Source organism: Coregonus lavaretus (assembly GCF_964263955.1).
Source record: "Coregonus lavaretus genome assembly, chromosome: 18".
Classification (NCBI taxonomy): Eukaryota; Metazoa; Chordata; class Actinopteri; order Salmoniformes; family Salmonidae; genus Coregonus; species Coregonus lavaretus.
This window is the reverse complement of record NC_140005.1, coordinates 6,425,883-6,438,595: the sequence shown is the minus strand read 5'-3', so window position 1 is coordinate 6,438,595 and position 12,713 is coordinate 6,425,883. Positions and strand designations below refer to the sequence as shown.

At 43.1% G+C, this 12,713-nt stretch overlaps 1 protein-coding gene across 1 annotated transcript in view; it reads right to left on the bottom strand.

The window, feature by feature from the left end:
• The window catches only part of LOC311145960 (putative phospholipid-transporting ATPase IA), a 32,789-nt gene extending 21,242 nt beyond the window's left edge, over positions 1 to 11,547 (bottom strand). Inside the window, exons 1-12 of the mRNA XM_084182363.1 lie at positions 11,249 to 11,547; positions 9,085 to 9,199; positions 8,860 to 8,959; positions 8,538 to 8,636; positions 8,272 to 8,317; positions 8,069 to 8,109; positions 7,292 to 7,365; positions 6,743 to 6,812; positions 6,384 to 6,511; positions 5,767 to 6,044; positions 1,560 to 1,687; positions 1,000 to 1,166 (exon numbers count right to left, since the gene is read on the bottom strand). Coding sequence (XP_084038489.1) covers positions 1,000 to 1,166; positions 1,560 to 1,687; positions 5,767 to 6,044; positions 6,384 to 6,511; positions 6,743 to 6,812; positions 7,292 to 7,365; positions 8,069 to 8,109; positions 8,272 to 8,317; positions 8,538 to 8,636; positions 8,860 to 8,959; positions 9,085 to 9,199; positions 11,249 to 11,294 — 1,292 coding nt within the window. The 5' untranslated portion in view covers positions 11,295 to 11,547. The remainder of the gene's footprint in view (positions 1 to 999; positions 1,167 to 1,559; positions 1,688 to 5,766; positions 6,045 to 6,383; positions 6,512 to 6,742; positions 6,813 to 7,291; positions 7,366 to 8,068; positions 8,110 to 8,271; positions 8,318 to 8,537; positions 8,637 to 8,859; positions 8,960 to 9,084; positions 9,200 to 11,248) is intronic.
• Positions 11,548 to 12,713: the final 1,166 nt, after the last annotated feature.

Genomic DNA, 12,713 nt, shown 5'->3' with positions numbered 1-12,713 from the left:
GGGTGATGAGAGGTGTTGGGTTTGCGCCAGACATAGCATTTTCCTTGATGGCCAAAAAGCTCAATTTTAGTCTCATCTGACCAGAGTACCTTCTTCCATATGTTTGGGGAGTCTCCCACTTGCCTTTTGGCGAACACCAAACGTGTTTGCTTATTTTTTTCTTTAAGCAATGGCTTTTTTCTGGCCACTCTTCCATAAAGTCCAGCTCTGTGGAGTGTATGGCTTAAAGTGGTCCTATGGACAGATACTCCAATCTCCGCTGTGGAGCTTTGCAGCTCCTTCAGGGTTATCTTTGGTCTCTTTGTTGCCTCTGATTAATGTCCTCCTTGCCTGGTCCGTGAGTTTTGGTGGGCGGCCCTCTCTTGGCAGGTTTGTTGTGGTGCCATATTCTTTCCATTTTTTAATAATGGATTTAATGGTGCTCCGTGGGATGTTCAAAGTTTTTGATATTTTTTTATAACCCAACCCTGATCGGTACTTCTCCACAACTTTGTCCCTGACCTGTTTGGAGAGCTCCTTGGTCTTCATGGTGCCGCTTGCTTGGTGGTGCCCCTTGCTTAGTGGTGTTACAGACTCTGGGGCCTTTCAGAACAGGTGTATATATACTGAGATCATGTGACAGATCATGTGATACTTAGATTGCACACGGGTTAACTTTATTTAACTAATTATGTGACTTCTGAAGGTAATTGGTTGCACCAGATCTTATTTAGGGCCTTCATAGCAAAGGGGGTGAATACATATGCACGCACCACTTTTCCGTTATTTATTTTGTATAATTTTTTGAAACAAGTAATTTTTTTCATTTCACTTCACCAATTTGGACTATTTTGTGTATGTCCATTACATGAAATCCAAATAAAAATCAATTTAAATTACTGCTTGTAATGCAACAAAATAGGAAAAACGCCAAGGGGGGTGAATAATTTTGCAAGGTACTGTAGAATTATTAATGCTAATTCATGCCTATATGGTTGGATTAACGCACGTCCTTCTCACCCGTAGGCGACTCCGGCGATGGTGCACTTTTTAAATTGCATCACGTTGCAGGTGAGGGTGCCTGTTTTGTCAGAGAAGATGTATTTGACCTGGCCCAGTTCCTCGTTTAGGTTGGATGTCCGTGCCATGGCAGAGGTATCCGTAGGCTCATAGTGCATGTCCATGTCCTGAACAAACACAAACACATTCACTTCCCCCAATAGGCTTTGCAGCACAAACAAGATGTGGAGAAATTCATTGCATAAATTGAATGTCCTAAATCTATCATAGCACGGGCATCCATTTGTATGCATTTACATTACATTACATTTACGTCATTTAGCAGACGCTCTTATCCAGAGCGACTTACAAATAGTATGCTCACTCACGTATACTATATCAAATTCCATATTTGCCAAAACTGCTCACCAAGCTTTTTGAAGTAGATACATTTACCCTGTGGTATTATTCCATTTAAACTTCTACTCAAGAGTGTTCGCTACCAGAATTAAATTCAAATTGACTGCCGCTCTGAGATACCAAGTTAGAGGCTGTGTAGTGCAGTGATTTTTTTCCCCCACCCAGTTGATGAAGTAAGCCTGGACGAACTTGATGACCTCCAGGGTGACCAGCAGACTGATGGGGATGAGGTTGTTGAAGAGGATAATGAAGGTGAGGAAGTTGAGGCCAAAGTTGGCAGCGCCACCATCTGGTAGGAAGGAGTTAGAGCAAGTTACACAGAGCGGGAGAAATGACCTTCAATCTAATCTGAAAGTCAGGTGCCACAACAAACCCTTTCTTTAGACCTGGGACATGTTCACTAGGGATAAAACGGTGCAAAACAGAGTTCAAACAGGGAGTTGTTCTAATTTTTTTAGTTCTGAACACTCATTTTTGTTTTACTACGGTATGCCGTTTAAAACAGTATTTAAAACATGACTAGCTAGTACACACGAGGCACATTATTGACCATGGAATTCACATATAAAATAATCTACAGCTCTACTTCTATGTTCTCAGACAAAATCTATTTTAATGAAGAATGGGGTCTAATTCACTCGTCTGGGGGATACAACCAAAAACATTTCTACAGGCCTCTGAGAAAGGTTGTTACCTGGAGCTGTTAAGAGTACAGTGGTAAAGAAATAAAAACAAATGTCATCACATTTAATGAGAGGGTAATGGTTAATGTAAATGATTATATATCAGATATTTACTGGGTACTACATTGGGATCAAACACAAGTTACAGATACAAACATTACATTGGTATAATACAATAATACAGTTGAAGTTGGAAGTTCACATACACTTAGGTTGGAGTCATTAAAACCCCACAAATTTCTTGTAAACGAACTATAGTTTTGGCAAGTTGGTTAGGACATCTACTTGTGCATGACACAAGTAATATTTCCAACAATTGTTTACTGACAGATTATTTCACTGTATCACAATTCCAGTGGGTCAGAAGTTTACATACACTAAGTTGACTGTGCCTTTAAACAGCTTGGAAAATTCCAGAAAATGATGTCATGGCTTTAGAAGCTTCTGATAGGCTAATTGACATCATTTGAGTCAATTGGAGGTGTACCTGTGGATGTACACTGCTCAAAAAAATAAAGGGAACACTTAAACAACACAATGTAACTCCAAGTCAATCACACTTCTGTGAAATCAAACTGTCCACTTAGGAAGCAACACTGATTGACAATAAATGTCACATGCTGTTGTGCAAATGGAATAGACAACAGGTGAAAATTATAGGCAATTAGCAAGACACCCCCAATAAAGAAGTGGTTCTGCAGGTGGTGACCACAGACCACTTCTCAGTTCCTATGCTTCCTGGCTGATGTTTTGGTCACTTTTGAATGCTGGCGATGCTTTCACTCTAGTGGTAGCATGAGACAGAGTCTACAACCCACACAAGTGGCTCAGGTAGTGCAGCTCATCCAGGATGGCACATCAATGCGAGCTGTGGCAAGGTCTGCTGTGTCTGTCAGCGTAGTGTCCAGAGCATGTAGGCGCTACCAGGAGACAGGCCAGTACATCAGGAGACGTGGAGGAGGCCGTAGGAGGGCAACAACCCAGCAGCAGGACCGCTACCTCCGCCTTTGTGCAAGGAGGAGCAAGAGGAGCACTGCCAGAGCCCTACAAAATGACCTCCAGCAGGCCACAAATGTGCATGTGTCTGCTCAAACGGTCAGAAACAGACTCCATGAGGGTGGTATGAGGGCCCGACTTCCACAGGTGGGGGTTGTGCTTACAGCCCAACACCGTGCAGGACGTTTGGCATTTGCCAGAGAACACCAAGATTGGCAAATTCACCACTGGCGCCCTGTGCTCTTCACAGATGAAAGCAGGTTCACACTGAGCACATGTGACAGACGTGACAGAGTCTGGAGATGCCGTGGAGAACGTTCTGCTGCCTGCAACATCCTCCAGCATGACCGGTTTGGCAGTGGGTCAGTCAATGGTGTGGGGTGGCATTTCTTTGGGGGGCCACACAGCCCTCCATGTGCTCGCCAGAGGTAGCCTGACTGCCATTAGGTACCGAGATGAGATCCTCAGACCCCTTGTGAGACCATATGCTGGTGCGGTTGGCCCTGGGTTCCTCCTAATGCAAGACAATGCTGGAGTGTGTCAGCAGTTCCTGCAAGAGGAAGGCATTGATGCTATGGACTGGCCCGCCCATTCCCCAGACCTGAATCCAATTGAGCACATATGGGACATCATGTCTCGCTCCATCCACCAACGCCACGTTGCACCACAGACTGTCCAGGAGTTGGCGGATGCTTTAGTCCAGGTCTGGGAGGAGATCCCTCAGGAGACCATCCGCCATCTCATCAGGAGCATGCCCAGGCGTTGTAGGGAGGTCATACAGGCATGTGGAGGCCACACACACTACTGGGCCTCATTTTGACTTGTTTTAAGGACATTACATCAAAGTTGGATCAGCCTGTAGTGTGGTTTTCCACTTTAATTTTGAGGGTGACTCCAAATCCAGACCTCCATGGGTTGATAAATTTGATTTCCATTGATAATTTTTGTGTGATTTTGTTGTCAGCACATTCAACTATGTAAAGAAAAAAGTATTTAATAAGATTATTTCATTCATTCAGATCTAGGATGTGTTGTTTAAGTGTTCCCTTTATTTTTTGAGCAGTGTATTTCAAGGCCTACCTTCAACCTCATGGGAAACCCTAAATAAATCAGCCAAGACCTCAGAAAAATAATTGTAGACCTCAACAAGTCTGGTTCATCCTTGGGAGCAATTTCCAAACGTCTGAATGTACCACGTTCATCTGTACAAACATTAGTACGCAAGTATATACACCATGGGACAACGCAGCCGTCATACCGCTCAGGAAGGAGACGCGTTCTGTCTCCTAGAGATGAACACACTGTGGTGCGAAAAGTGCCAATCAATCCCAGAACAACAGCAAAGGACCCTGCGAAGATGCTGGAGGAAACAGGTACAAAAGTATCTTATCCACAGTAAAACGAGTCCTATATCGAAATAACCTGAAAGGCCGCTCAGCAAGGAAGAAGCCACTACTCCAAAACCGCCATAAAAAAGCACATGGGGACAAAAGATCGTACTTTTTGGAGAAATGTCCTCTGGTCTAATGAAACAAGAATAGAACTGTTTGGCCATAATGACCATCGTTATGTTTGGAGGAAAAAGGGTGTGCTTACAAGCCGAAGAACACCATCCCAACCGTGAAGCACGGGGGTGGCAGCATCATGCTGTGGGGGTGCTTTGCTGCGGGGGTGCTTTGCTGCAGGAGGGACTGGTGCACTTCACAGAATAGATGGCATCATGAGGAAGGAAAATGATGTGGATATATTGAAGCAACATCTCAAGACATCAGTCAGGAAGTTAAAGCTTGGTCGCAAATGGGTCTTCCAAATGGACAATAACCCCAAGCATACTTCCAAAGTTGTGGCAAAATGGCTTAAGGACAACAAAGTCAAGGTATTGGAGTGGCCATCACAAAGCCCTGACCTCAATCCTATAGAAAATGTGTGGGCAGAACTGAAAAAGCGTGTGCGAGCAAGGAGGCCTAAAAACCTGACTCAGTTACACCAGCTCTGTCAGGAGGAATGGGCCAAAATTCACCCAACTTATTGTGGGAAGCTTGTGGAAGGCTACCCGACACGTTTGACCCAAGTTGAACAATTTAAAGGCAATGCTACCAAATACTAATTGAGTGTATGTAAACTTCTGACCCACTGGGAATGTGATGAAATAAATAAAAGCTGAAATAAATCATTCTCTCTACTATTATTCTGACATTTCACATTCTTAAAATAAAGTGGTGATCCTAACTGACCTAAGACAGGGAATTTTTACTAGGATTAAATGTCAGGACTTGTGAAAAACTGAGTTTAAATGTATTTGGCTAAGGTGTATGTAAACCTCCGACTTCAACCGTATATCAGTCTGATTTAAAGTGCCTCCATGATCGTATACATCGTACATCACATTGTACTAATAGAATAAAGTAACGTAAAGTAAAATAAAGTAGCATTACGTAAAGTAAAGTAGAATTACGTAAAGTTAGCATAATGTAAAGTAGCATAACGTAAAGTAATTTAACATAAAGTAACTTAACGTAAAGTAACACAACGTAAAGTAGCATTACATAAAGTAATTTAACATAAAGTAATTTCACATAAAGTAGTATAACGTAAAGTAGCATAACATAAAGTAATTTAACGTAAAGTAACTCAACGTAAAGTAACATAACGTAAAGTAAGGTAACATAAAGAAAAGTTAAGTACTCACAGTTGAGGTCCATGTACCAGGCGAAGTCCCCGTGCTGGGTCTTCCAGAGGGTCTGTCCGGCCGAACAGACCAGGGAAATTGCCAGCAGGCAGCCGAACAGCGCCAGGATCAGGGTGTTGGTGATGCGCTCCACGCTGGACAGCTTGAGCGGAGGCCGTGTGCTGTTCTGCATCAGCTTGGTGTCGTGGCCCGTGTACACCACCATGCCGTGGACCCACTGGGTGTTCCGGAGCCGGGCCCCACGGAGAAGGATCTGCTCCGGACCCAAAGGGACGGGACTGGGGAGAACGGATCGGGGGACATCAGGGGTTAGAGAGACGGAATTAGTAGGGTTGCAACATTTCAGGAACTTTCCCAAAATGCCCAGGTTTCCAGAAATACTAGTTGGAGGATTCCTTGGGAAAACCTGGGAATTTTGGGAAAGCTACCGGATTTTTGCAACCCTAGGAATTAGCGATTCACACTGACTATTTAAGCTGTGTCAGAGGGTGGAAACTTTTCCTTGGCCATGTGCTGCTGAATGCTCGATGGGGGTCTAGGCTAGGTTACTGTTGCTGTAGAAAGGGCTAGGACCTATATAGATATAACTGATTGATAGACAGGTAGATCTCTCTCACCTATGACCCTCTAATCGGATGACGCCCACAAAGTCGTAGAGGTGGCGATTGGGGTTTTCGCACTCCATGCGCCCGCTCAGCCGCGACAGACTATCAGCATCCTTGTCCTCCGCTGTGACCTGGAGACCCTGGTTGGAGGAAGGAGGAGGAAGAGATGCAGGGGTGAGTTGATGAGCTGAATCCTCCTATCTGGGCCACAATGTAACGTAATAAGTGGTATGTTTTTGTGTGTGTGTGTGTGTGTGTGTTGTGTGTGTATGTGTGTGTGTGTTGTGTGTGTATTTGTGTGTGTGTGTTGTGTGTGTTGTGTGTGTGTGTGTGTGTGTGTGTGTGTGTGTGGATGAATTAAGAACCTTCACCTGTCGGATCTTTAGGTTGGTCTCCCCGTCTAAATTCGAGGTCTCGATGTAGCACATAGCATGTGGCTCGCTGGTGGAAAGAAAGTGACTGTCAAACAATCTAGAAGGTATCTATAATGGTCCAGGTGTGATCTAACAACAGGGAAAGAGATTGAGGAAGAAAAGAGGTCCAGGGAGAGAACAGCGATGCTACTGTCGCCATAGCACTGGGGAGACAGTAAAGTACTCAACTCCAAGACGAGTGCTCTGTGGTCTAATAGCTAGGTTTATTACCAGTAAAACACCTAGATAGACCTTTCACTTTAGACAGTAATGTAAGGAGGAAGAGATGAGTGCCTGGTACAGACAGAGAACAAGGGGACTAGTCCCGCTCACAAGGATTCAAGTATGACACGGGGCATTTGGCATTGAGAATTAAGTAGGATCCTTTTTTTGTCCCCCTTGTGTCCTTTACAACCACATGGGCTAGTCAAAAGGTGATAGGTGCAACACTGTACCAATGGGTTTGATTTTTTGGCCCCATAGCCAGTAGACTACTAGACCCCTGACCTGGACGCCAGCAGGACGAGGTCCGCCGGGAGGTGGTCCCCGTCGCTGGATCTGACTACGTCCCCGACCGTCACCTAAGTTACCCGCAAAAGAACGTACCAGGAGCGACCAGGGAACGGTCGGGGTAGGGGACAGAAACATGGGCACGCAGACAGACAGACACATTGACAGACAGAACACAGGGAACGGAGGGAAGAGGAGAGGAAGAGGAAGAGATAGAGACTACTTCAAAACAAGACATCAGAACAACTAACACAGATAGTGTGACCTACTGAAGCTGGGAGAGTGGTTACTGAAGCCTAAAGCAAAGAAGCATAGTACTGGCCCTCACGCTAACCACATCAAACTACCAATCTACCGTCTCTGTTTATAGCACTACCTGGAGGACAGCACAACTGAGTCTGCAGGGATGTATTCTCTCCCAATTAATTTGACTACATCCCCCACCTCTACCTGCAAAGAACACTACAGTAGTTATTAGACATGATATAGATAAACACATACAACCAATGCTGTTTTTCTTCTGAACCCGTGAAATACATGTGTTTAAATCAGTAGCTAGGTCTGAATCTTAAGTCCGTCACCCCCCCCCCCCAATGAAGAATAAACTACTAGGCCACTTAAAATATGACAACTTAAATGTACACCCTATTCAGTGAGAGACTGTGGCTCAACTTAACCATTGAATCACTAGACATCAATTAGGATTTAGTCCATCTGAAGGCAGAGAAAGTAAGTAGAAAATACCCGCCTCTGGCCTGAGACTGAGCGACATACCTTCTCCCAGTGAACTGTCTCCCACGCTCCATTTCTCAGAACTGACAAAGAGAGAGACAGGGAAGAAATAGGGAAACGGGAAGAAGAGAGGAGAGGGGGAGACAGAGAGAACTATGTTAGCAAATCCAGATCCTAAAATCTGTCCAATAACCTACACCTGTTTGAAAAGCAGTAATGGAGATATCATTTCAACCGTTTCTTACCTTGGGCCTCCTTCCGGTTGACCACCCTGTCTGCTTTGTGACGTTTCTGTTGGAAAGAACATTCAAAAAGTGAAATTTGCTCTGTCCACTAGCTTTATTACATGTCAAGCATCCTTCCTCCAAAAGGACCTTTCTATGGAATCAGTTTCAAGAAAATCAAAAGCTGCACGTTCAGCGAGTAGAAGAACGACTTTCAGACACGTTTTCAGAGAGCAGACACATAACGGAGATATATTTAAATGTCATTCTAGTTCTATGGTCCTCACCAGATCCTCAACGATCTCCTTCAGGGCTGCCACCAACAGGATGAGGATCAAGGGAACCAGGGTAGTCCACCGTCCTGTCGGAGAAACATCCGGAATTTGCTACCAGGAGAAGGGAGAATGCAGACATAGTTAGTCAGTGTGTTAAAGTGATAGTTACCTAAGGTTTGGTAAAAAAGGGTTAAGTCGATTAATAAGGTAAAACCTAAAAAAAAGTTAACTATCCATTTAACAACCACGATTTGTGTGTCTGATAGGTGAGAATATCTGTCTTCTAAACAGTGCTGAAATGTGCAAAATATACTATATAATTACTTAGACCAACCTGCAGCAGTGCAATGAACAGGAAGAATGAGTTAGCAGCCCTCCTGAACTGAGCGTACAGGAATCGAGGCAGGAAGGTAAGCACATTGTATTTGGCTGTGCTGGAAAAGGCGAGAGAGAAATCCGCAACAATATTCAGCAGCACGGTACAGATATGATCAGGTGTTTACCAAGAAATGACATGGTAAAATGGTACTTACAAACTAATAACAAGTGTAAACACTACCTGACATGATTGGTGCAGAACTTAGTAGATTGAGGCTGATTGATGAATATATGTCTGGTATCCTCACGGTCAGCTATAGAGGTCCTCGATGTAGCTTCCTCAATCTTCTCATATCCTATGGGATAATGGGAAGAAAGACATCTTACCCTATTAGGCTTTACAACAACTGATAGGCCTTTAACTGTTATGATGAGTTTCTAGGGTATCAAGTGATTACGAATGTAAGGATGTACTTAGTCACTTTTGATGGGGAGTTCATGTAAATGTTTTATTAGTCGGTACCGGGTTAGTTATAACAGACATTGGGACATAGCCCAGCCTCTCTCATCTTTCTTTTCCTCCCGAACAAAGATTCACTCTCTCTTATATAGCCTGTTAAAAACTTCTCCACAAACATCTGTTAGCTGATAGGCCTTTAACATACCAGGTTTCTGTGTGTAATTACCATCTCCTGCACATTCAACAATGGCGCAAGACCATCGGCGCCCTGAATGGCACTGGCCTATAGCCTAAACGGATTAGAGTGTCTAAGGAAAAACAGTGCATCTTCTCGCACTCCTACAGAGTGTAAACTCATTTAGATTTAGAGACTAAAGAGATTATTAGCCTAAGGTTATTAGCCTAAGGGCACAATCAATGATGTATATAAACCCTAGATTGCTATTTGCTATGTATTGGCCATTGAGAGGCTTTGACTGCACCGGTCGGCCATATTGGCAACCCCCAGTAGGAGCAGTCCTCCATAGGAATACATTGAATTCTACAGTATTTCAATTAAACAAAGGACGAAGGACAAAATCACATGTACAGTATTTAAGTATTGTTTGTTGTTGTAGTGGGGACAGTAACATTAGTAATCTCAGAAAAATATACATTAAGAAAAAAATATATGTTTTTTCATTTCTTTTTTTTATGTTTAGCTCATATAATATCATTTAAAAAGTATGCATTAAGGTGTTTGTAATAGAATAAACGTGGCAAAAACGAATGTAGACATTAATAAATGCATTTTGGGGGAGTGCCAAGATGGAGGCACGGTGGCATCAACACAGCGGCCCCTATCAGTCATCTAGTGTATATATAAATCATTGGGCCTAATACCCTGACTCAGATCTGCAGGAGTAACAGAAGCTTACGCTACACACAAATCTTCCATTGACATCAATGCGAACCTGAATTATAATAATCATTTTCATTTAAATCTTCAGACAGGCCAACAACACTTTCACTACAGGCTGTGGGAACCTTCAAACCCTAACTAGGCCTAATTAACAGTCAGACACAACAAAAGTGCTTAATTCAGTGGTCATGCCCACAGAAACATTGTGTGATCTCATGACACACTAAGAGCGATTTTGCCCACACAGCATCCACATACAGTACAGTGTAACCAAGGCAAAGACAAAGACCATTGATTCCACTGTTACTCGTGCATAACTCTGTCACTGCACAGTCTTCAAAGAGGAAATTGGGGGAGAAATCAAGGGGCTCTGTCATTAGCTGGTATAGCCCTTATTTTCTTAGTGAATGCAAGATTTGGAGACAACAGTGGGAGTTGAATAGATGATCGTGGGCATCAACATGACCATGGAAAAGCAGCCAATGACTTCTGGGGGTTTTGTGCTTCAGTTCAGAAAATCATTTATAGGAAATAATGATCTTGAGAGTCAGTATAGACACGTGCGCTGATGACAGTCTGCTACAACTGAACAGCATTTCCTCATCTGACTGGTTCAGTGACCTCTCTGACAAACACAGGGAAGAGCAGCAGGGTTTAGGGGCATGATTCTCCAGATGAATCAGTAGTGGAGGAGCCTTTGCCATTTGACCCTAAAGGTGTGGGTTGGAAAAGCAGGACAGAGATAGGCTAGACGCTAGATAGAAAGTGTAGTGCAGGTGAGTTGAAATGCTGTATATTGTTCAATTCTCAAGCAACAGCATGCATACTACATTTCACTGTCAATGATGTGATAAGAAAAGCCATTTTCTATAAACCTAGCTAGCTATTTCACAATCATATCTAGCTAGCGAACGGTAACTAGCTAGTCAGGGGAACATTCTCTTCATTGAGATCCTTTTAAAATGTAGCCTAAAACTGGCTAGTCAGTAGTAACTAGGAGTTGTAGGCCATCAATTAAGTATGTGATAGACAAAGAACACCTACCCTCCACCCGTGAACGGAGGTCCGAGAGAGTTCTTTCGATAGGCATCTCACCACAGTGACAGGTCGCTAGATGGCTTGTTTACAGTAGCCTAGCTAGCAACTAGCTACGTCAGAGCAGTCCTTTCTGAACTAGCACTACCGTTACTAAATTGGCAAGAAGCTAGTCGGAATTTTTATTCGTTCCAATTCCATGTCCACCACATCTAGAGGGATAATACGTATGTCGCAGGTCGGGACATGTATCACATCGACCTGAACTGTTAATTATTTTTTTTATTTCCCTTCAGTTGCCAGATTTTGGAAAACGCGTTATCTTATCAGCACCTTGTCAACAACACTAAAAAAGTACTTCCGTGTCACGGAATTCCGGAAATGTTCAAAATAAAAGTCCCCTACGTAGAAAAGTGTAAATAACATGTATTTATTCATGATATAGGAAAAATAATTGTCTAAACATTAACAATGATTCATATTTGTTCATATTTAAGTAACATTTGCAATGTTCCAAGGTCAAATAAATGCCCCCAATGCAAATCACTGTGTATGGAAAACATATTGGTGTGTAGAGCAAAAAGTATGCTAGGTGCCACATTGAAAGTATTGTAGGGAATACTCAGTAGTGTATACATGGTGTCATTTCATGGGGCACTGAATAATACGGAGTGTTGCTGGCCTTTTACTCAACCCATTCGATTGGCCACCATGCGATTCCCTTTATATGGAATACATATTGGCTTCTGTCTTTCGGATGGGTGCCGTCTTTCGGATGGGACGTTAAACAGGTGTCCTGACTCTCTGTGGTCACTAAAGATCCCATGGCACTTGTTGTAAGAGTAGGGGTGTTAACCCAGGTGTCCTGGCTAAATTCCCAATATGGCCCTCATACCATCATGGCCTCCTAATCATCCCCAGCTTCCAATTGGCTCATTCATCCCCCTCCTCTCCTCTGTAACTATTCCCTAGGTCGTTGCTGTAAATGAAAATGTGTTCTCAGTCAACTTACCTGGTAAAATAATGCTACAATAAAAAACTATTATAGAGCAAAAACTATTCTAGGTGCCGAAGTAAAAGTGGGGTTGGGATTACTCACTAGGGTCTGTAGAATCTATATACAGTGGGGGGAAAAAGTATTTAGTCAGCCACCAATTGTGCAAGTTCTCCCACTTAAAAAGATGAGAGAGGCCTGTAATTTTCATCATAGGTACACGTCAACTATGACAGACAAATTGAGAATTTTTTTCTCCAGAAAATCACATTGTAGGATTTTTAATGAATTTATTTGCAAATTATGGTGGAAAATAAGTATTTGGTCACCTACAAACAAGCAAGATTTCTGGCTCTCACAGACCTGTAACTTCTTCTTTAAGAGGCTCCTCTGTCCTCCACTCGTTACCTGTATTAATGGCACCTGTTTGAACTTGTTATCAGTATAAAAGACACCTGTCCACAACCTCAAAGAGTCACA